At 40.5% G+C, this 25485-nt stretch overlaps 2 protein-coding genes across 3 annotated transcripts in view; one reads left to right on the top strand and one right to left on the bottom strand.

Moving 5' to 3' along the window:
* Positions 1-25157, top strand: LOC141981872 (testis expressed protein 56-like). The gene is made up of 5 exons (XM_074943502.1): positions 1-38; positions 5505-5628; positions 5870-6071; positions 14265-14448; positions 24893-25157. Exons 1-5 carry the CDS (start codon positions 1-3, stop codon positions 25155-25157), a joined length of 813 nt encoding a protein of 270 aa, XP_074799603.1.
* The window catches only part of ECI2 (enoyl-CoA delta isomerase 2), a 65194-nt gene continuing 62926 nt past the window's right edge, over positions 23218-25485 (bottom strand). For both annotated transcript variants that reach the window (XM_074944925.1, XM_074944926.1), the window contains exon 10: positions 23218-25485. In XM_074944925.1, the coding sequence (XP_074801026.1) occupies positions 25330-25485 (156 nt within the window). In that variant the 3' untranslated portion in view covers positions 23218-25329.

The following is a 25485-nucleotide window of genomic DNA, read 5'->3' as shown; positions in this document are numbered from 1 at the left end:
ATGGAGAAATCATCTAGAAGAACAACAGTTACTGTAAGGTAAGTAACAGTTCTCTTCACTGACTAAACCGTAGGTATATCTAGGCATTTACACCAAATCTAACTTCACATTTCATTTCAAACATATTTTCTTCCTTTGCCTATGTCTATTCTCTCTGCCATAGATGCTACTTTTTATTTTAATTCTATTACTGTATTCCATAGTCTGCACAAAGTGTTTTGGGATACAATTTGCGTGAGTGGCACTTGTAAAAAAATCAAGTGTTTGGAGTTGCAAACCATTTCAGAAGAAGTTAAACCATTTGTAGCAGTTGTGCTTATTCTTTTACATAGTAAGGAAATTGGGATTCTCCTATCCTGTAATAGTATTTATTACTGGAAATGATGATTGAGAAGGTTGGGAATATATTTCCCTTTTACTAACTGCCAGTTCTTTTACTCCTTTATAATCTTTTCAAAAATTTTGTTCTGTTTTGTGATGCAACATGCTTACTCTCAACTCCCCCCCTTTTTTTTGATGAGTGATAAATGAAGTGTGTGTGTGTGTGTGCGTAGCTGAGACTAAACATGTTTCTGCACAAAATAAATCCATTGCCTCACCACAACTAAATCTTCAGAACCTCTTGCAGTTGTGTACTTCTCTCATCTGAGTCCACTGTTCCTTCTCTTAGTGAATTTCAATACTACGCAATTGTTCTTGCTCCAAGAGAATTAGTTCCAACGACAAGTACTGGCAGACAATACTTGTTACCTTTCTCCATGTCTACTTGTTTCCATTTATTATTTGTCTGCATTCTTCTAATCATCTAGTTTTATATCTGTAGTGTTGCTTTCTACAAATTTCCTTGACTTTTCATATTAATGTCGTATCTGAAATGCCATTAAAATCCCTACTAAACTCCATGTAAATGTATTCCCTGTCCTTCAGATACTTACTAATATCAATCTCTGCTTTTTTTTAGTCAATATTTTATGCTTTATTTTAAAGCCCACAGTTTCAGTTAAATTGAAACTACTGCTCTTTGGCACTAAAACACTGTCTAGAATCCTCTTCCTCATAGTGAAATCTATCAACTCTATTGTCCTGGAATAAAATGTTGTCCTCCAAGCAGTGTCATCAAGTATTCTTAAGATCATCTTCTCTCTTTGCACATTGCTGAATCTCTTTGTGGCTGAGACCCAAGTGCTTTATAATAAGAAGCAGCATAAATGGAAGATTCAGTGTTGAGAGAGAATACAACAGTTGCCTTTATGTGCCATAATGGCATGATTAGAGGAACCTGACTAGAAGGGCAGAGAAAATTTGACAAGAACTATGCTGTGGGATCAATTAAGTTAATGATATATCTTAAGTTTAACTACATGGAATATTGCCATCAAATCACAGAAACAAAATATGTAGCAGTTTATTGCTATCTGTTGGGGAGGGGGGAATAAATGTTTGCTTAAAACACCACTTTCACATCCTAAAAGTATCAATAATAAACCCAGTTAAGACCCGGAAAGTATAATAAAATTGGTGAATGATAACATAAAAGTTGAGTCTGAACATTTGTTTCCTGACATCATTGCAAATCATAAATCATGATTTCAATTGAATAATCTCACAATGTGCTGCTGTATACTTTTTATAAGTACAAGTTTATTAGAACTCTGTTCTTCAGAATTTTACTGTCATCAATCACAAAGCCATATTGACCCAATCAAAAGGTCTAAGGAGGACTTACAGCTTAGGGTTTGATTAATATGTGGATTGCAGCAATATTACATGAGACTGATAGTACACACTGTTCAGACTGAATTTACACTAAATAGGTAAATGAACACCTGAAGAATATATTATGGTCTACATTATTTTTAGATTGTGGGCAAGCCATTTTGGCTGGGCTATATGTTTAATATGCACACATCTGAAAATTGTTGTTTTCATAGGTAGTAATAGCCATATTTTGAGTTTTAAAGAGCTAGGCGTGTTCTCATGCTTACTAAACACATTTTTTTTATGGTCAGTGAATGGAACCAAAATGTTCAATGAAAAGGCTCCATTATCCCACGACTAGTCCTTAAACGAATAAATGTTTCCCAGCTCTTAGCCCCACCCCACAGTTACTTTGTGAGCTAAACAACCCTAAGTATAAAACAAATCAATATTTATGTTTCACACTTGATCAGGCTTTTCAGAATCGGAAGAACTGACAATGACCACATCAGAGTAGCCAGGTCTACACTACAAACTTATATTGGTAACACTACATTGTTCAGGGGGTATGAAAAATCCACACCCCTGCATGACACAGTTATACCGACCTAACCCCCCCAACCTCCCCAGTGTAGACAGCACTATGTCAGCGGGAGGGCTTCACCTATCAACATAGCTACCACCTCTCGTGGAAGTGGATTAATTATGCCAATGGGGGAAGCTCTCCCATCAACATCTTCACTGAAGCTGTGCCGCTGCAGTGTTTTAAATGTAGACCTGCCCAGAGGCTGTCATAAAAGCTGGCATGGTGGAATTGGTCCCAAACATATGCAAGGGGAAAAACCCAGTTTCTTTCTCACAAGATTTATTAGGTTGTAATAGCCAGGAATTAACTTTTGAAGATCTGGGCATAAATCCTTGTATGTTTGCCCAAATTTTTTCCTCCAGTTATTACTGAAGCAGTCACTAACATTGACCAGCCTAATTAAGGTTTCATAATCATTTCCAGTATAACCTTGTTTTCATGTACTTTTAACTATCCACAGTTTCTCTCTATGCGGATGAATTTTGCCAAGTTTCTCCTCTGCTTAAAAATTATTTTGTTTCTTCTGAAAAGCTGAGGAAAAATTGTGCCAGTCATTTCTGAGTTAAGAGAATGAAAAAATAATTTGTTTCTGCTATTAAGTTGCTCTTATGCTTTTCCACATAGAGATAAAATAAAATAACTATGTTGAGTAATTTTGTATCATCTTCAGATTTTGCCACATCACTGTTCACTCCCCTTTTCCAGATCATTTATGAAGATGTTGAACAGCACAGGTCCCAGTACAGATCGTTGTGGGACCCCACTATTTACCTTTCCCCAGTGTGAAAAGTGACCATTTATTCCTACCCTTTGTTTCCGATCTTTTAAGCAGTTACTGATTCATGAGGGGATGTTTCCTCTTATCCCATGACTGCTTACTTTGCTTAAGAGCCATTGGTGAGGGACCTTGTCAAAAGCTTTCTGAAAGTCCAAGTATACTATATGGAATGGATCACCCTTGTCCACATGCTTATTGACCCCCTTTAAGAACTCTGATAGGTTGGTGAAGCCTGATTTCCTTTTAGAAAAGCTGTGTTGGCTCTTCCCCAACAAATCATGTTTTATCTGTTTCTGATATTTCTGTCCTTTACTATAGTTTCAGTCAATTGGCTTTGTACTGAAGTTAGGCTTACTGGCCTGCAATTTCCAGGATCACCTCTAGAGCCTTTTTAAAAAAATCAGCATTGCATTAGCTACCCTTCAGTCATCTGGTACAGAGGCTGGTTTAAGTGATAGGTTACATAGCACAGATAGTAGTTCTGCAATTTCATATTTGAGTTCCTTCCGAATTCTTGGGTAAATACCATCTGTTCCCAGTGACTTATTACTGTTTTAATGTGTCAGTTTGTTCCAAACCTCCTCTATTGAAACCTTAGTTTGGGACAGTTCCTGAGATTTGTCACCTAAAAAGAATGGCTCAGATATAGCGATCTCCCCCACATCCTCTGCAGTGAAAACCATTATAAAGAATTCATTTTGCTTCTCTGCAATGGCCTTCCCTTCCTAGTGTGCTCTCTTACCTCCTCAGACATCCAGTGGCCCCAATGACTGTTTGGCAAGCTTCCTGCTTCTGAATTAAATAATTTTTTTGTTGATAGTTTTTGTGTCTTTAGCGAGTTACTCTTCAGATTCTTTTTTGGCTCACCTTGTTCTATTTTTACACTTGACTTCCCAGAGTTTATACCTTTTTCTATTTTCTTCATTAGGATTTGACTTCCATTTTTTAAAATATGCCTTTTTGCCTCAAATTGCCTCTTTTACTCTGCTGTTTAGCCATGGTGACTTTTTTTGGTCCTCTTACTGGTTTTTTGTTTTAAATTTATTTGGGGAATATGTCTAGTTTGAACCTCTATTATGGTGTTTTTTAAAAGTTTCCATACAGAGTGCAGGCATTTCATCCTTGTGACTTTTCCTTTTAATTTTCCACTTAACTAACTTCCTCATTTTTGCATAGTTTCCCTTTTTGAAGTTAAATGCTATTATGGGTGGGTGCCTTTGGCCTTTTCCCCCTACAAGAATATTAAATGTAAATACATTATAGTTACTGTTACAGCTATATTCACCTCTTGGACCAGAACCTGTGCTTCATTTTGGACTAAATCAAGAATTGCCTCTCTCATTGTGGGTTCCAGGATGAGCTCCTCCTACAGGCATTCATTTCTGTCCAGAAATTTTTGAGGTGACATATACCTAATCTATATAAGGATAGTCAAAATCCCCTGACAATATGAGGATGTCAAAATCCCCCATTATTACTTTATTTTCTGCCTTTGTAGCCTCTTTTATCCCCCGAGCATTTCACAATCACCATCACCATCCTGGTCAGGTGGTATATTCCTACTACTATACTCATACTCATCAGCTCCTCCCCCATCTCCCCCCAGGACCTCCCGCCCACTGGCAGCCCCACCGATCAGCGCCTCCCCCTCCCTCCCAGCACCTCCCACCCAGCACAATCAGCTGTTCTGTGGCATTCAGGAAGTGCTGGTGAGGAAAGGGGAGGAGCGGGGGCAGGAAGAGGCGGGGCAGGGTGGGGCCTTGGGAGAAGGGGTGGAGTGGGGGGGCAGAGCCAGAGGGAGCACCCCCTGGCACATTAGAAAGTCGACACATCTGCTAAGGGATTTCTGCGCCTGAATTGTGTACTGCTGCACACTTGTCAGCTTACCCTCAGCCCTTAGTTTATAAAATCCTCTATGACCTTTTTAATTTTACATGCCAGCAATCTGGTTCCATTTTGATTTAAGTGGTGCCCATCATTCCTGCATACGCTTCTTGTTACCCAAAAGGTTTCTCAGTTCTTAATAAACCTTAATAAAACCCTCCTCCCTTCACCACTATGTCATCCATGCATTGAGGCCCTGCAGTTTTGCCTGTCGTTCTGGCCCAGTGTGTGGAACTGGAAGCAGTCCAGAGAATGCTACCATGGAGATCCTGGACTTTAATCTCTTACCAAGCAGCCTAAATTTGGCCTCCAGGGCCTCTCACCTACCTTTTCCTATGTCACTGGTACCTACATGCATCATGACCACTGGCTCCTCCCCAGCAATGCACATACATTTATCTAGCGGTCTTGTGAGATCCGCAACCTTTGTGCCCAGTAGGCAATTAACCATGCGGGTTTCCCGGTCATCACAAAACCAAACTATCTATATTTCTAATAATCAAATCCTACTAATAATCCAAATTACTACTACCTATAACTATTCATCTTATAACACAGGAAATTAAAAGATCTTGGAGCTCTTAGTCTAGAGGGAGGAGATAGCAATGTCAACGGTCAGAGTCCACTTGATGTTACGGACCCAGTATTAGTCCTAGAATATGAAGCAATAGAGCGGAAGAATGTAACCACTCAGCTCCTGAGCCCACTATCTAGTATATTGGAGCATACATTCTCCTCCTTCAGTTGTCTTTTTGTGATGTCACGGAACTATTGTGACTTCTGTGATCCAAAGCAGCAAGGCCAAAGATGTGAGAGCCCGATTCCCACCAGCTGGGCACTTTGTTCAGCCTGTCTATAAAGGAGAGAGGAGAGTTCAGCCTGTCTTGCAAGAGTGTTTACTTACCTTGGCCCATGAAATAAAGGGCCATCTCTCTTCAAGAAGGATGTCTGGGGAGCAAGCGTTCCTGAAACTGCCCCCTCTAGGAAAGTGTCAGAAAGTTAACTCCTATAACAAGGAGGAGGATATCTACAAACTGTTTATAAAACTGTCCAGACTTCACTGCAAACTGAAGGATCCGCTGAAGGAGCTGCTTTATCAGTGTACTAGTGAGGAGGAAGGAGAATGTATGTGTGTATAATCTATAGTTATGAGGCAGGCAGGGGCGTCAAAATTTGGCCTGGCTTCTGCGGGAGAGATGCGAGTTGCCAATAGCACAGGAATAACAGCACCCAAAATGTATGAAATGAAGTGGAGATTGCAGGTGCCCTCCTCTTTACCGATGAAGCGTGGCCTTTGGTAGTGACGAGTCGTATCATGTGATACCACTTGGATCAAAGGTGGAACACCATATGCTGGGAACTGTCATCTCCACAGGCCATCCTCCATGTTAAAGATGAAGGTGTCTGTAGCTGCATTTGGCTTGTGAGTTACATGTTGGCTGTTTGCAATGTGCTGCTTAATGTTAGGAAGCAGTCAACCAGACATGGTTACAAGTCAAAATAGACCAGATTTGTGACTTGGATGACTGGAAAGGGTGGTTCTTCTGCTTCAGTATCCATACACTGTGCACTAGAATATTTTATGTTTTTAAAAATGAAGGGTTAATTCATCGTTAAAGGCAGAAATGGCTGCCAAGTGAACCCTTGTTTGATAGTAGATACTTATTTGATAGTAGATCATTTGTACATAATGCCATTAAGAAATGTATGAAGGACTTATCTACTGTGCATCCTCCTTTGACACATACTGTCCTTCCTTGACAGGTTTCAGAGTAGCAGCCGTGTTAGTCTGCATCCGCAAAAAGAAAAGGAGGACTTGTGGCACCTTAGAGACTAACAAATTTATTTGAGCCTAAGCTTTCATGAGCTACAGCTCACTTCATCGGATGCATCCAATGAAGTGAGCTGTAGCTCACGAAAGCTTATGCTCAAATAAATTTGTTAGTTTCTAAGGTGCCACAAGTACTCCTTTTCTTTTTTTGTCCTTCCTTGGGATCTCAATTCAATTCTAGACATGCTGATGAAACCACCCTTTGAACCTTTTGCTGAGTGTTCTTTACATTGTTGATCTATTAAAACAGCTTTTATTGTTGTTATAACATCTGCCAGAAGGGTGAGTGAGCTAAATACTCTTATGGCTGATCCATCATTCACTATTTTCCAAAAGATAATGTGGTTCTTTGGCCTGATCCCAGGTTTTTGCCAAAGGTAGTTTCAGATTTTCATGTCAATCTGTTAATTAATTTGCTGGTATTTTCACCCAAGCCGTATTCTAATAAGGTTGAATTGACTTTACATACTTTGGATGCAAGGCTGGTCCTTGCTTCTTATTTAGACAGAACTAAACATTTTCATAAATCGTACAGATTGTTTTTGTTGTTCTAAAAATCACATGGGATATACAGTTTCTTCCCAAACCATTTCTAGATGAATTAAGCTATTTATTGTTGAATGTTATTCATTAGCAGATACTCCTAGACCTGGGGCAAAAGCTGCGGCAACCACTTTTGTTTGCATTAAACAAGTCTCTGCTCTGGAGATTTGCAGAGCTGCTGCCTGGAGTTCTGTTCACAACTTTCACTACGCATTATGCTTTGGACTTGGCTGCTAATCCAGACGTTGAATTTGTTAGAGCGATGCTGCAGTCTCTATTCATTTACAACTCTGTGCCTAGCTCCATGTTATTTTCAGCACTGCTTATCAGTCTATCCCATAAGTGGGAATATGCAGAGCCATTCAAAGAAGAAATGAAGGTTACTCGCTTGTAACTGGAGTTCTTTGAGACGGCTCTGCATATTCACACTTCCCACCCACCTTCCCCTCTTTGTCAGAGTCCTAGTCACTTATTGTTCTCTGCCATTGCAGTGGAAGGAATTGAGGTGATAGCGGGCGCTGCACCCGTTATATAGCCTTGCTCTTAGGACCTTCAGAGATGCTGAGGGGAAAGGCTGGGGGTGCAAGAGCATGCTAACAGACACTGCTGGGAGAAGGTTCTACCATGAGGCACCACAAGGCAGTGCAGTACCTCTAAGTGTGAATATGCAGGGCCATCTCTAAGAACTCCAGTCACCAGTAAGAATCCTTCATTTATTCCTTAAATGCTTATGATGTTGTAAGCTTCTTTTTGTTATGTTCATTTGCAGTTGGTTAGGATCTGAATGTAGGCATTTAATGTAACAATTTCCTGATATCCTTGTGACGTGAATAGTGAGATGATTTATGTACCAATATGTAATCAAATGAACTTGCCTATAACTGGTTACTACTATAAGAAGCCATTTGAGTATTCGCGTATTTATATTAATTGAGGAATTAGCAATCTGGCAATGTTTAAGCAACCTCCTTACTAACTCAGGAAGACAAGAATCACCTCTCAAAAGATTGTAAAGAAGAAAAGACAATATCTTCTTTGACTATTTAAGTTCAAAGATTTTAAGAATCATTTAAATTTAAAAGCACTTAAAGCTGAAAGACTTTTTTAGAAAATTGAAGCATTTGGACCCATTTGAAACAGAAGTTAAACTGTTATTAAGTTCAGATGGAACCAAGGGGATAACTCAGAAAATGAATTGAATAAAAAGTTAAAACGCCAACTTTAAAAATGAGAATTTCTTGCCACAAAGACCAAAGCAATATAACGATAATGTTTAATTACAATCCTGCTACATAATGAGATTTTAAATCCTGAGAGATTACTGCCAGAAATTTAAAATGAGTTTCAGGAGGCAGGTGGGTTGCTGAGCTGGGAATGGGGAAAATGGACACCCGTCTCAACTATACCTTACAAAGGAAAAAACATCTCTGTGAATGGCAGAACACAAGTTACCTCACACCACTGATTGAGGCGGCAGATAAAGAACCCAGATCTTATTGATTCACTCCTTTCACTATCAAAGATGAAAATGCTCTGATCCGAACGGACAGTTCTAGATGCAGTCACTAAAACATTATCCTAGGGCTTCAGAATCAATATCAACTAGGGAAATAGTGTTTTGATTTTTAAAGTAGAACAAAGTCCAAGTATAAGGAATTTTGTCTCCTCTCAAGGAAGGAGAAAGTAAGGTTGTGCTCAAGGTACCTGTAAAATACATGTACAGATGGAACTCAGTTTTCTGAAGTCTTCAGAGTTTCTGATTTGAATGATTATATGAATGTTCTTTGTAGGGAATGGAGAGTTCAACTTGTTCTCCTCTTCCTCAAACATGGAGATCAGGAGAATTACTTGATTTCCTAGATCAGTAGTAGGTTTCAGAGTAGCAGCTGTATTAGTCTGTATTTGCAAAAAGAAAAGGAGTACCTGTGGCACCTTAGAGACTAACAAATTTATTTGAGCATAAGCTTTCGTGAGCTACAGCTCACTTCATTGGATGCATTCAGATCAGTAGTAGAGATGGGTCTCAACAGGAACACCAAATTTAAACATCCCATTACCTCTGGGTTGAAATCTGAACCATATCCAGATTCAGGTTGTGTGGCTTAGGCCCATCTCTGGTCAGTACCAAAGAGCCATGGGATCGGAACAGATCCTAATTAGAATATCAGACACACTTAATAAAGTAGTTTAACTAACCAGACATCTACTACCCTCCTCATCCCTAACTAAAGGAATAAGTTACTGAAGGTGTCACTAAGATAGGCAGAATTGTGGCCTAACAGTTTGAAAAAAGAAAAAAAAAAACCACCTACACAAAACAAATACTCCACACTCCGCTCCCACAAAGGCAACGTTTATGTCAGTCCATAATATCAGATGGCAGGATGAGTTGGCTTCTTTCACTTGATCTAGAGAAAAGCAGAGATGCTAACCTAGAACTTTTTCCAGGTCAAGAGACCTCAACACCAAATTTGCTAATTTCTAATTTTAGTCTCTTCCTGGCTGAAGAATACAAGTTGCCCCTCCTCCTAAAATACTGTAACAATTTCTCAATACAACATGGGCTGATCTCTGTGTATATCTCAAAAGGATCCTATTCCTATTCTAAACAAGGAACAAGAAGTTCACTGACTAAAGGTGTTCTAAATATCATTTGTTTTTTACATTACTGTTCAATATATTTCATTTTTCTTACTCTGGAACATGTAAGAACATGACCACACATCCATTAAAAAGAAGCACCAGTTACTTAATACAGTGGTTTTCAAACTTTTTAGGCTGCATACCCCTTTCCAAATAATGTAGTCTACCACGCACCCCCATCTGAGATAGGGTCAGAATATACCTATGATTAGATTGCCAACTCTTACTAAATAAAATGTGCTGTCCACCATTACAGAGTTTGTGTACCCCTAAGGATATACATACCCCAGTTTGAAAACCACTACCTTAATATATTTATCAACTTTACATTTACCCTAAGAGAAATTAAGATATATGATACTATACTAAAATGATTGTTGTTTATGATCTTTGAATGTTCAGTAGAAAAACATCTTGGGGGTGGTGAAGACCCCAACAATATTCAGTTCCTGAAAGAAATTAAATATTGATGGTGCTAACCATAAAGTTAGATCAAAATATCTTAGACATTCAGGTAATCAAGGTTGAGGCTATTATTACAGAGCACACCTTGTACAAAAAATAATATACATTTATGGCATGACTTTCAAACATGCTGAGCACTCACAGAAATGTTTGACTTTAATGGGAGTTATGGATGCGCAATACCTCCAGAAATCAGGTCCTTACTATGTAGAGCACTTTTCATCCAAAGGGATCCAGAATCACAAATTGTGGACCTGATTTTGCAAGCTGCTCGGTGCTGGCTAATACTTACGCCTGCGTGGAACCATACTGAAGAGAGGAAAACAGTGGACGTGTTATTCCTTGACTTTAGCAAAGCTTTTGATACAGTCTCCCACAGTATTCTTGCCAGCAAGTTAAAGAAGTATGGGCTGGATGAATGGACTATAAGGTGGATAGAAAGCTGGCTAGATCATCGGGTTTAACGGGTAGTGATCAATGGCTCCATGTCTAGTTGGCAACCGGTATTAAGCGGAGTGCCCCAAGGTTTGGTCCTCAGGCCGGTTTTGTTCAATATCTTCATTAATGATCTGGAGGATGGCATGGATTGCACCCTCAGCAAGTTTGCAGACGACACTAAACTGAGAGGAGTGGTAGATACGCTGGAGGGTAGGGATAGGATACAGAGGGACCTAGACAAATTAGAGGATTGGGCCAAAAGAAATCTGATGAAGTTCAACAAGGACAAGTGCAGAGTCCTGCACTTAGGACGGAAGAATCCAATGCACTGCTACAGACTAGGGACAGAATGGCTCGGCAGCAGTTCTGCAGAAAAGGACCTAGGGTTACAGTGGATGAGAAGCTGGATATGAGTCAACAGTGTGCCCTTGTTGCCAAGAAGGCTAATGGCATTTTGGGCTGTATAAGTAGGAGCATTGCCAGCAGATCGAGGGACATGATCATTCCGATCTATTCGACATTGGTGAGGCCTCATCTGGAGTACTGTGTCCATTTTTGGGCCCCACACTACAAGAAGGATGTGGAAAAATTGGAAAACATCCTGCGGAGGGCAACAAAAATGACACACAATAGCAGATTTAAAGGTAGCCATCCTGCAGCAAAAAAACTTCAGGACCAGACTTCAAAGAGAAACTGCTGAGCTTCAGTTCATTTGCAAATTTGACACCATCAGCTCAGGATTAAACAAAGACTGTGAATGGCGAGCCAACTACAAAAGCAGTTTCTTCTCTCTTGATGTTCACACCTCAACTGCTAGAAGAGGGCCTCATCCTCCCTGATTGAACTAACCTTGTTATACCTAGCCTCATTCTTGCTTGCATATTTATACCTGCCTCTGGAAATTTCCACTACATGTATCCGATGAAGTGGGTATTCACCCACGAAAGCTTATGCTCCAATACGTCTGTTTGTCTATAGGGTGCCACAGGACTCTTTGCCGCTTTTACAGATCCAGGCTGACACGGCTAGCCCTTTGAAAAATTATTAGGGGGCTGGAGCACAAGATTTATGAGGAGAGGCTGAGGGAACTGGGATTATTTAGTTTGCAGAAGAGAAGAATGAGGGGGGATTTTGATAGCTGCTTTCAACTACCTGAAAGGGGGTTCCAAAGAGGACGGATCTAGACTGTTCTCAGTGGTACCAGATGACAGAACAAGGAGTAATGGTCTCAAGTTGCAGTGGGGGAGGTTTAGGTTGGATATTAGGACAAACTTTTTCACTAGGAGGGTGGTGAAACACTGGAATGGGTTACCTAGGGAGGTGGTGGAATCTCCTTCCTTAGAGATTATTAAGGTCAGGCTTGACAAAGCCCTGGCTGCGATGATTTAGTTGGGGATTGGTCCTGCTTTGAGCAGGGGGGTGGACTAGATGACCTCCTGAGGTCTCTTCCAAGCCTGATATTCTATGATTCTATGAAGTAAGTGGGGCTCTAAACAAGTAGAGAGATCCCAACCTGTTTAGATCAGTTGGGGGATCAGGTCTATATAGAAGGATCACTTCACCCACTACTAAAATGCAGCCAACTGTAGAGCAGAATGCAGCAGCTGTTAGCAGAGTACTGCAAAGCTCTTCTGTATTCTGTTCCCTCCATCACAGATGATATAAAATAAATTTCCCTTTATTAAAGTATATGCTTACTAAAAAAAACCTTTAAAACTTTAACTGTTATCCTATGGACATGATTAAATAATGTGGTTACAACAGAAATATTGTATTACTGCATATAAATAAGTGAATGATTCTCAAATCATTTCCCCCTTTTGCTGTACTGTCAGCCTCAAGATTCAAAATCATGAGTCATCGTCCACACAAAAAAATCATATGATTTTTTAAAATAATACATTTTGCGGTCTTTGTATTTGCATTCTGATTTAGGGGTCACATTTTCCAACTTCTCTCCACAACCATGAGGGCTAGGAACATACTTCTTTAAAAAAAAAAATTATAGCTGTGATTCTCATGTAATGGCATGACTTCAGGAACTAGGGCTTTAAAAAAAAACCACCCCGATATCGCAGGACTCACAATAAAAATCACAGGAGTTGGTAACGGTGCTGGCCCATTGAATGATTTGATGACAGTGGTTGACTTTAATGGTATCTTTGCCTGAGCAAAGACCAATCAGGAATTAATTAGAGTATTTCACCCCCTAGTCATAATTTTGTTACCTCAGTCATGGAGCTCAAGCAAACTCAAACTTCCACTATTCCTGTAAATTCCCATTCTAACGAACTCTCATTCTTCTAAATGCAACAGATAAATGTCTGTCCCTTTATTCTCACCCCTCATGCTGTGGAATGTTGTTATTCATCTTCATTCTTTGTTTTATTTGTGCTCCACTTCTTTGATCCTTCATCTCTTCAGCTGTGCCTTAGTCTCTGCATTAGGGAACAAGCACCTAACCATGTGAATTTAGTGATAAGATTGATGACATGCTTAGAAACCAATTAGTGGGAAAACCTTACATGAATTCCTGAAAGACTGTTATTTGAACATTGTCGGACATATTAAGGAAAGCTCTTACTCTAGCTAGCCAAATTGATTTAGTTATTAATAATGCAAAGATGGCTGCTGAGGGAAATACTTGCTCATAACGGCGATACTTATTAGGACAGGTCCAGAAAGCAGAATTCAAACAGGATAAATGAAGTTTAATGTTTCTGCTTAAAGTATCATTGTTACAAGCCCAAAAATCCCAAACTTATGTTCAGATTTCATTTAATTTGCTTGGAGCCATACCACTTAGGTCTGTGATCTCCTTAGTACTTACAAACTAAACAGGGTTAAGCCAGGTCAACACTAACCTCGATGCTACTGAAAGTGGTGTTGCTCACTCAGTGCCAATCTTCCCCTGTTGGCAGTACTGACCCAATACATTAATCTGGTGTTGAGGGGCTCTCAGCTACTAGAGGTGCCGTCTTCAGCATAAAAGGAAAAGAAAAAGTTTCCAACTACTTCTGGTTATTAAAAATTTCAAGATGGCACTTTTCATGACAGGCATCAGTCCTGGATAGATTTCAGAGACTCTGCCAACACAGCCACGCCATATAAAGAAGCAGGTTCTGTGCTGCAATAGATTATTTAAAATAATGTTTGAGGGCCAAGATTTTCAAAAATGACTAGTAATTTTTGGTGTCCAATTTGTGACACTTTAAGAGATCCTGATTTCCAGGAGGTTGGTGCACAGTGCTTTCTGAAAACTGGGCTCTCTTTAAGGTGTCACAAGTTAGTCCCCCAAACATTAAGGCAGCCAAAATCACTGCTGGTGACAAAAAATCTTGGCCAAGAGAACTGAAGATTCAGTCTATATTTTTCATTTCTCTCTTGCTTGAGTTCAGGTTTCCACAGCTTCAGCTTTGAAAATATTTTAACCAGTAAGGGGCTACGCCGTGAGCTTTATCTTTCACCAGAGCCAGACCACGTACCACTCTGGAAAAGAAATATTTCCAACAGGCTTGCTGAGAAATACAGGCAATTCAGATTGAATTTAAAGGACACCCCGATGTCAGCAGTAATTGTAAGGTAAAACTCATCAGTCTTATCCTGTCAGGATACTGTAGACAGAGATCTTTAACACTGTGATTATAAGTGGGGATATAGCTAGGAAAGCTATTTTAGGAGGTGTAATGGGGCAAATTTTGCTCTCACTTATACTGATGTAAAACAGAAATAAGCCAGTGGAGTTACTCCAGTTTTATACTAGCAAAATTTGGCCCCATTGTGGCAGTTTTATCTTCCTTTTGCACCATACACAGATTGTCAGATGGTAATTAAGGCCCCTGGCTTTACAGGCAAAGGGATTAGAGAGAGAGAGAGTTCTATAAAAATTAAAATACCAAGATGTAGTCAAAGGTTCTGCTTCTCTACATGTTTCTGGCAATGAGGTGCCCAGGACTAGGTGCTCTGAGGTGTGTTGAGAGTATTATAAGAACTTAAATAGAATAGAACTCGCCAACATTTTAGAGGGACTGTTACCTCCCTGCTTTGACATCTCATCATATGTAACCCAAAATTCTGTTAGCTCATTTTTCCTGTTTCACATTGCACACTCTTCACTAATTTGCTGTGCACTGTCACACTACACTTTTTCCAGTCTGAGCGTGTTAGAGGCTTCTCCTCCCATTTAATGTCTCTTTCTCCCCCATCCCACGTCCACTGATGGTTTATCCTTATACGCTTCTAAGATGAATCTCATGGTGCTGTTACTTCTTACCAAATGTATCTATGTCCTTTTGTAATGTTTCTGACCTATCTGGTGTTCACAGCATCTCCAAAATTATTTGTGAATGACATTAACATGCTACAAACTTAGGGTGACCAGACAGCAAGTGTGAAAAATCAGGACAGGGGGTGGGAGTGGGGGGTAATAGGCGCCTATAGAAGAAAATACCCCAAATATCGGGACTGTCCCTATAAAACAGGGACATCTGGTCACCCTATACAAACTTCCTCTTCCAGAATATTAATGAATAACCTCTTTTTTCAGTGCATCTGGGAGAACCAGCTGATACCATTACCCATCAGTGGCTGATGTTTCTTATATCCTATGCAATACAGTATTTTATTTTTGAACTCCAAGCTTTGCAACTCTGACCAGCGAGCTTTTACTGAAGTATTTTGAGGGGATGTTACCTTTCAAGTTGGCTGTGTTTTCCAAATGATTTTCCAATCACATGCTATTCTGATATCAGGATCCTCTTTCTAGGAAGCTTTTATTTGCTCTGAAGTCTACACTTGGACACCCATATTCACTGTTCCAGTGGACGAGCCAGGAACTTTTGCACTTCTGCAAGTTATGGAAGCAAGGAGACAGCCATGTCTTCCTGAGCGCACACATTTCCTTGAGCAACTAATTCCTTGTTCTTTTGAGTAAGGGCAGTGTTTGCAATTAGCCTCTCAACAAGGACCGCTGGACAAGGCATTAGCATTACTAAAGAGTGTGACTGTGAAATCATAACATTGCAGTTTTTCCAACCACCTGGCAAGTTGCCCCTCAGGATTCCTAAATCTAAAGCATCATTGCAGATACGCAAGGTCTGGCCTGACCACAGATTTCCTTCAATACAAATGGTGAAAATGTTCTATAGATTTAACCACTGCCAGGAGTTTATTTCAAGTGGAGAAATAATGTCTCTCTGGAGAAAGATAAGCCACCACCCTCTGAAGTCCTTTGTTTTCTTGTGTCAATATTGACCCCAATCAGTAAGCACTGCTATCTGCATCCAATATGAAAAGGGTTTTGAAATATGGATAGGCCAAGACAGGAGCGGTCACAAAAACTCTTATCAGCCCTGAGAAGTACATTCTGCTGACCATTGAAATGTTTTCCCTTTATTATCCACTCTATGTAGTGATTTTGCAATATTAGCAAATCCACAAATGAACCTTCTGTATTAGGAGAAAGGCCCTGCAGATGTGTGATTGTCTGGGGAGTTGGCCAGTTCTGCATAATCTCAATTTTCTTGTTTCCTCTATGGAAATCTCCCACACTCCCAACTACCTGTATACCAAAGGTAAATTACCGCATTTTGGAACAACTTGCATTTCTTTTGGTTCAATTTCAGATTGGCAGCTTTAAACTCATCACAGATCACTTGTAAATATATCAGTTCCTGTTCAAAGATTTTAGCAGCAGGATAGGTATAGCAAACTGACAGAGAATGGCTTGCCATGTAATACTCTGTCCATTCACTTCTCAAAAGTGTGATGCATTGCACAAGCCAAAAGTCATCAATTGCCACAGGAAAAGCAGTTTTTCCGCCGTGTTTTTTGGACCCACTTCCACTTGCCCATACCATTTTTAAGACCTAGTGTGGAAAACTATATAGAACCCACTAGAGCCTCCAGGGTATGACTTAATTTAATTTTCTGTTGTCCACACACAATCTGGTGCTATCATCTTTTGTCTTAACCAGAACTATGGGTATGGCCCAAGGATTGGTTGAAGGGTCAGTTATGCTTTCCTGAGATAGGCCATTGAGAAAATGTAATCTCTCTTTCCCCTTTGCTATTGGGAAATGATGCAGTAGCTGCTTAACGGGTCATTTCCCCTCAGTATCAATCTTGTGCTGGCCCAGATCAGTGCTGCTTTTCTCTTTGTTGGACTAGGAGGACTCCTGATTCCTAACAGAAAGTCCCTTAGACTGCTCTGCTGCCCCTCATTCAAATGTTCTGGCAGAATGCTGGAACAAGACCAACAAAAACTGCACCCCTGCCCCTTTGTAGCTTTTCTTCTATACCAGCATTTGCAGATCCACTGGTTCACATTTTGCAACCATGATTCCTGTTTTTACTGTTTTTCAGAAACATTCAGCAAACAAACAGAAATGTATTCCTGCTTCAGATTCACAAGAGCTTAAGCAGCTAAGATTTCCCTGAGAATCTGGGTCTCAGAGCAGGTCACAACCACTCCTCATCTTTCTCTTGCTGGAAAGTTACCACAGCATATAGTTATTACCGTTTCTGATCCTGGAAGCAGGACAACTTGTTCATGGCAAACCAATTGCCCTACATATCATTTGCCTCACCTAAGCCACATCTGTAAATGGAATTTCCAGACTGATTTTGTAAGACCCTGTTCTTGGCATTTATTACACTGTTATTAAGCTATAATGAAGTCCAAACCTTCTGGTCCATGGCAGTCAGGTTGCTGGTCACCTCTTCGAGCCATCTTTCCATTCCAGACAAGGAGCTCTGCAAGTGGACTTCCCAATCTATTGGAACACTTTGTAGTTCCTGCTCCAAAAGAGATTTCATTTCCACCTGCAAGTCATTTCTCAGCTCGGTGGAACAGAAGATACTGTCTGTCATCATGCTACAACGTACAATACTGTCACATCTCTGATGGGAGGTTCCAGGCAATCCAGCAAAGTACTTAACAGGATGGGGTTTTACAGGCAACAAAACTGTTCAGACTTCAGGGTTGGCCAGATCACAAACAGAAAGTGCCCCCAGAGGTTACTCCTGACACTCAGGTGAGGGATGAGCAAGCCAGTATTTTGTTCAAAGGGAACCAAGCAGTAATCCTAACAGTTTTAAGAGCTGACATCACTGGATGGATACACACATCATACCTGGGGTATAGACACACTTGAGACACGTCAGGAAATGTGTACATATATTAGCCAAGTATGAATTGAGAGCATACATGGAGCAGTGTGAGGTGTGCAGAGTGTAGTGATCAATAGACAGAGACTCTACAGCCTCATGAAATCCCAAACCAACCCTAGGAAAAGGTTGGAACAGACCAGTTTCCTTTTAATGATAGGAACGATGTAGTCATAGGAGATTTTAACTCCAATTTTGGAGAGGTGGACTTTCTAGAGGATTCTGGCAAGAACTATGATCCAGAAATTGAAGGTACATTTTGCAAGGTATGGCATATCTGACACACTGTTCTCAGACAATGGGCTACTGGAGCAGAATTCAAATGATTCAGCACTAAATGAGAATCTGAGCACAAGATAGCTTCCCCGAGTACCCGCAAAGCAACAGGAAGGCAGAATTGGCATTAAAAACAGCCAAGAGACTGATGGCAGAGGCAAAAGAGATAGAAAGGGATCCATACGTGGCAATGTTGGACCATTGAAATACACCCTCCCAGGAACTAGCTAGTAGCACAGTAACAGAGACTGATGGGTTGGAGAACCAAGACTCTGCTTCCCATGAAGGAGAGTTTGCTGCAAGCCCAGCAGAGTAACAACAGACAGTACACAACAGCACTTATGAGAATGCCAAGCTAAGCAGGCAGCCCTCCACTACAAAAGAGCCAGAGACTTGAGGCCACTATGCACAGGTGAGCAGCTCTGGGTCTAACCATCAAATAGCCACACAAAACAAAGGTCACAGACAACAGTCCAAGCTGCAGTGGGATACAGGTAATAGGAGGTAGCTACAGACTCAGAACAATAGCAGAGATGAAACTGAAGACAACTGCTAAATAGCGACAGGCAGCAGGGGCCAAGGCCAGGACTAGTAGGATGTACAAAGAGCCTCAGACATCAGCTGGGCTGAGGAAGGAGGGTCAGAAGAAACAAGATACATGAGCAATACACAGCACTATAGGATGCCAGTCAACCAAATGAAGGCATCAATCGGGTGGAAGCAAGTTCCCTGCAAAAGTCATAACACAGACAAGAGTGGGAGATAAAGTCGAAGACCAGCACACTTGAAGGACTGAGGCTTATGTACTAGTAACCTCTGGCCCCAGCAAGCCAGCAAATGCTGGCTTGCACAAAAGACAACAACAAAAAAAATTGTTCAGAAGGAAAGATGTAGCAACTAGGGCTGTCGATTAATCACAGTTAACTCACACGATTAACTCAAAAAAATTAATCGCGATTAAAAAAATTAATTGCGATTGATCGCAGTTTTAATCACACTGTTAAACAATAGAATACCAATTGAAATTTAGTAAGTATTTTGATTTTTTTTTTACATTTTCATATATATTGTATCCTGTATTGTAATTGAAATCAAAGTGTATATTATTTTTATTACAAATATTTGCTCTGTAAAATGATAAAAATAAAGAGTATTTTTCAGTTCACCTCAGACAAGTACTGCAGTGCAATGCTTTGTCATAAAAGTGCAACTTGCAAATGTAGATTTTTTTTTGTTACATAACTGCACTTAAAAACAAAACAATGTAAAACTTGAGAGCCTACAAGTCCATTCAGTCCTACTTCTTCTTCAGCCAATCACTAAGACAAACAAGTTTGTTTACATTTACAGGAGATAATGCTGCCCTCTTATTTACAATGTCACGAGAAAGTGAGAACAGGCATTTGCATGGCACTTTTGTAGCTGGCATTGCAAGGTACAATAGCTTAACGTTGTAGTTACGTTCCTGAAAAATGCTCCTTTAAGCGAAACTATGTTAAGCGAATCCAATTTCCCCATAAGAATTAATATAAATGGGGGGGGGGAGGGGTTAGTTTCCAGGGAATTTTTTTTGCCAGACAAAAGACTATATTTTATATATACACACACACACGGAGCGGGGAGCTGCTGGTCCACCCTGGTTCCAAGCCCCCACCAGCTAGCTCCAACGGGCTGCTCTTTCTGCAAGCAGTGGACACGCACACACACAGTATAAGTTTTAAACAATTTAATACTGTACATAGCAATGATGATTGTGAAACTTGGTTGAGGTGGTGAAGTCAGAGGGTGAAAAAGGGTGGGATATTTCCCAGGGAATGCCTTACTGCGAAATGATGAACTAGCACTCGGCTGAGCTCTCAAGGGTTAACACATTGTTGTTAATGTAGCCTCACACTCTACAAGGCAGCACGAATGGGGGGAGGGGAGACAACATGACAGAGAGAGACAGAGACACACACCGTGTGTGTGTGTGTGTGTGTGTGAGAGAGAGACGCGCATTGCCCCTTTAAGTACGCTGACCACACTCTAAGTACATTGCCTTTTTAAGTGGATTAGTAAGTTGACACAGCATCTGCTGCCAGCAAGCTCCTTCCACCCTGAGCCCTGTCATGTCCCTCCCTGCTCTGTGGAGATAAGGTACAGAAGCAGGGGGGCAGGAGCAGGGATGGGAGACACCCTGACATTAGCACCCCTCTTCTCTCCCCCTCCCCCCCACGCACAGTAAGCAGGAGGCTCCCAGGAGCAGCTCCAAGGCAGAGTGCAGGAGCAGCACATGGCACTGGTGGGAGGGACAGCTGAACTGCCCGGCAATTGATAGCCTGCTGGGCAGCTGCTGCACAGGGAACTTAGGGGAGCAGGGAGCTGCCAGTCCACCCTGGTTCCAAGCCCCCACCAGCTATCTCCAATGGGCTGCTCTTTCTGCAAGCAGTGGACAAAGCAGGTCGCTGCCAAAGAATGCTATAAGGGAGCATTGCGCAACTTTAAACGAGCATGTTCCCTAATTGATCAGCAACGAAACCACATTAACCAGGATGACTAAGTGAGGAGTTACTGTATTTACGTGCCAGGTGCTAAACATTTGTATGCCCCTGCATGCTTTGGCCACCATTCCAGAGGACATGCTTCCATCCTGATGACGCTCCTTAAAAAAATGTGTAAATTAAATTTGTGACTGAACTCCTTGCGGGAGAATTGTATGTCCCCTGCTCTATTTTACCAGCATTCTGCCCTATATTTCATGTTATAGCAGTCTCAGATGATGACCCAGCACATGTTCATTTTAAGAACACTTTCACTGCAGGTTTCACAAAATGCAAACAATGTACCAATGTGAGATTTCTAAAGATAGCTACAGCACTTGACCCAAGGTTTAAGAACGTGAAGTGCCTTCCAAAATCTGAGAGGGACGAGGTGTGGAGCATGCTTTCAGAAGTCTTAAAAGAGCAACACTCTGATGCGGAAACTACAGAACCCAAACCACCAAAAAAGAAAATCGACCTTCTGCTGGTGGCATCTGACTCAGATGATGAAAATGAACATGCATCAGTCCGCACTGCTTTGGATTGCTATCGAGCAGAACCCGTCAACAGCATGGACACGTGTTCTCTGGATTGGTGGTCGGAGCATGAAGGGACATATGAATCTTTAGTGCATCTGGCACGTGTAATATCTTGCGATGCCGGCTACAACAGTGCCATGCAAACACCTGTTCTCACTTTCAGGTGACATTATGAACAAGAAGCAGGCAGCACTATCTCCTGCAAATATAAACAAACTTGTTTGTCTGAGTGATTGGCTGAACAAAAAGTAGGACTGAGTGGACTTGCAGGCTCTAAAATTTTACATTCTTTTATTTTTGAATGCAGTTTTTTTTGTACATAATTCTACATTTGTCAGTTCAACTTTCATGATAAAGAGATTGCACTACAGTACTTGTATGAGGTGAACTGAAAAATACAATTTCTTTTGTTTTTTTACAGTGCAAATACTTGTAATCAAAAATATAAAGTGAGCACTGTACACACTTTGTATTCTGTGTTGTAATTGAAAATGTAGAAAACATTCAAAACTATTTAAATAAATGGTATTCCATTATTGTTTAAACAGTGCAATTAATCAGGATTAGTTTTTTAAATCACGCGATTAATCACGATTAATTCTGTAAATTGTTTGACAGCCCTAATAGCAACTTGTATGGAACTTAGAGGGAAGAACACAGGTTGCAGGAGGAAGACGTGTGGTGGAGGCACCATGAACACACTCCTAGGCACATGGGCTAGAATGCTAGCTGCAGTATCTCTGAATAGTTTTCTGAATAAAGAGTGTCACTTTAGTTTTAGAAACACGATGTCCCTTCATGTTATTACTCAGCATATGGTACATGAAAATTTCTACATCCTTTCCTGCAGACTTCCTGATTCCTCTAATTTGAGAGGTGTAGATGCCATGGCGGTCTCACCAGACATGCTGTCTGGAAGCTGCTGCAACCAGCTTCCTCATCATCAGAAAAGGTGTTTTCCAGAAACCTGGCTGCAAAGCCCCAGGCTCAGAATCCAGTAAGCGGAAAGGCTCCCAATTCATGTGATTGATGCATCTCTTTGCCTATCTATTAGGTAACAATTAGCACATGGTGCTACAGGTACGGGAATATTGTAAACACGATTGGCTTGTCATTTTTATAACAACAAACATCAGGCTGAGAAGAACTTAATTATCTACCCTCCAAAAAGCTGCATCAGTAGTTCAGTTACAGCTTCCTGCTGTCTTTGACTTTTACTGTAAATATAGCCCCTTGCCTTAGTTTTGACTTTGAACTAGCCAGTCTGTGCCCAGTTTACCCAACATGATTTCTGGCATGTATGTACAAAGTTTTTCCCAACTGTGCCATTATAGTATAGAGGCAACTGTGAAATTTACAAAAAGGCGGGGGGAGCCCTAAGCGTATCAGAAAACTGACCTCTTCGTATTACAAAAGAACTGGGGTGGTGACACGTAGGCAGCTGCAATTACACCCCTGTGCGCCAAAGCAGTTCAAGTGTTTCACCTACCAGTCTTCACAAGATCTTTTAAAATCCTATGGATCCTTGAACAAGTCAGTGGAAATGTGATGCGCCAGGCCTCCTGCAGCCAACAGCTTTTCTGGGGCATATAACGCTACAGATGGTTCCCTGTTATTCCGGCTGGAGAATCTGAAGACCCTTCCAAGTGACCAGTTTTATAATAGCAGAGCTCTCCAGTGGATATAATATGCAATTAGCTGTCAGTTACACTTATTTGCAAAAAGGTTAGCAGCTCTAACGCACTCTGGCTCTACCAATCAATTTTGCTTTCCCTACAGAAACTATTGCTAGGGTGGTGATGAATTTGGCTCTGGCTTGCTCAGCTGAGGAAGGAGGATAAGACAAAAAGAGAAAGGGCACTCTTCTTTTGCTTCAGTTCTGTTTAATTGAGTCTTTTATATCACAATAACTTATTAACATAACACCCATTAGTCATTATGACTTCATACATGAGGAAAGATTTTGACATAAGAGTCTATTTGAAAAGCACTGCAAATTTTCCTAAGTACATCAAGTTTATTATTTTTAAGTACTTTTAATTTTAGTTATGCATTAAGGCAGCTTTCTTGTCTGTTGAATTCTCTTGTCTGCAGTGGTGGTTTTTTTTTTAAGTGCAATTTAGGATAAATTAGCAGGACCTCTCTAGTTCACTCCCTTCTCCCTGTTCCTTTTCACATATTTCAGTACCACTAATTCATCCCCGTTGTAACTCCACTGCCTTCAGTGGAGATACATCAGGGATGAATTTGGCTCAGTATATTTATAGTGTTACGGTTCTGATAAACTAACAAGAGGCTGGAAATTAAGTTAAGGCCAGTGCGCCTGTCTCCGGTGCTTTTACCAAGTAGAGAGGGGGAAAGGCACAAGAATTTAGAGCAGGTATGTCAGCCTACATTTTGTTGGCATGTCACAATCACATAATTTAAGGCTTGTTGGTGTTTTCTAGAACAGACACAACAAGAATTTTTTTTCAATCTACCTATGCTGCTGAAATCTTTGATTATTAAAACAATTGACTTTCCACCTTATTGCCATTTACTTTTTGCACTTTGTTCATCTGATGTGCTAAAACTACACAGCAGTTTCTTTGAATCCCACGAGACGGCTCAATGCTGTTGTATATGGCCCCATTGACTTAAAAGAAGTTAATGGACAAAATCCCAGCCACATTTCTTAAATCCATGACAACATTTTCTGCTGTAGTTAGGGTTTGTAATTCCCTTTAAAGAACAACTATATTTTGGGCCTAAATTAAGCGCATTTCACCCTCTCTGAAATGTGCCCTTTTAAGATACAAGTCTTGAGTGGAAGGAATTAAGACATCCTCAAAATGCCATCAGACATTTTTATAATTATATCTTTCCTGAACACATTCAAGCTGAATGAGCTGTTCTGGACCTGCAGTTGACAAAGTTATTCTCACACAGCATTACTAGCAGCTACTGATAAGCAAATGGCTAGGGAGATTGTCCTAGCCTGGACAGTCAGAATGAAGCATGTGGTTGATTATATAATGGTTTCATCTAAAGTGTGGACTGAACAGTGGCCATACTGGTCACAAATAGGCATGGAAACATTGCCCGTAGTTACATGCTGAGATCTGCCAGAGCAGCAGCTTGCAATGCAGGATGTGCTGCCCTGATAATATGCAGATATGCAACCACTTTTTCTATTCTCTTTTGAAAATATTAGATTTGAGTCTTTACAGCATTTTAAAAAATCTTCTGCACTTTCAAGCTTTTTAGTGCTCCAGCCTTGGGCAAGAGGTTATTTCTGACATTGGAAATAAATATAAAACGAGAAGATCTGTATGCCTGCCTGCCAGGTGAACACTTTTTAAAGAGCAGTATTCACTTGGAAGGCCAAGAAACAAGGTAACATCAACAAAGCCTCAGGGAATTATTTAAAGTAATAGGGCCTTTTCCCTTCATGTCACTTTACCAAAGCAATAATGAGCTGCAAGAGTTAGGAACAAATATTAATATTTATTTTATACTTATACAATATTTCCTTTCCTATATTAGATGGATAAAAAGAAACATGTTAGCATCATATGACTATCACTCAGTTATCCAAGAACTATCAAGATTCGGTGCTATTGAATCCGTGACTCCTTCTGGAAGACAAACAGCTGTAGTTATATTCAAAGACATCATTTCAGCATGTAAAGCAATGAATGCTTTCCCAGCCAACAACCCAGGCCGAAGGATCCAATGTGTTTGGCATCACAAATTCATGTCTGAATATAAAATGTCAGGCCACAGAAAGATAAAACTTACAAGTTACTAAAATGTTTATGAAATTGTTTCTATACAATAATTAATACAGTAATAATCAACATCAATAAAAAAGCACAACTAGAATTTACCCCCCCCCCCAAAAGTGTATTCATTTATTAAAATTATTTCAGTGAGGATAAACAGATGAGCTTCAGGAGCTTGATCTTCACCAACAATAAAAATTAGAGTTTTGATTTCTTCCCAAAGAAGCTCATAATAGCATTCCTGCATTCGTCAGATAACCACCTTTCCGTGAGGAGTTCACACTCCTGACAGTTAACTGCATGCAGCTTCTCCTTTTCCACACCTCGTATTAACTGCTTTGACAGAGCCAAGGA

This window comes from Natator depressus, chromosome 2 (genome assembly GCF_965152275.1).
Source record: "Natator depressus isolate rNatDep1 chromosome 2, rNatDep2.hap1, whole genome shotgun sequence".
Lineage (NCBI taxonomy): Eukaryota > Metazoa > Chordata > Testudines > Cheloniidae > Natator > Natator depressus.
The sequence above is the reverse complement of the archived record's forward strand: the minus strand, read 5'-3'. Positions and strand labels throughout refer to the sequence as shown.

Excerpts from the sequence above, each read along its gene's own strand:
- LOC141981872 (XM_074943502.1), top strand. The coding sequence starts at position 1 with ATGGAGAAATCATCTAGAAGAACAACAGTTACTGTAAG. Across the intron at positions 39-5,504 it reads AGAACAACAGTTACTGTAAG|GAAATTAAAAGATCTTGGAG; the intron begins GTAAGTAACAGT and ends CTTATAACACAG. Across the intron at positions 14,449-24,892 it reads ATGTCAGCAGTAATTGTAAG|ATGGATAAAAAGAAACATGT; the intron begins GTAAAACTCATC and ends TTCCTATATTAG.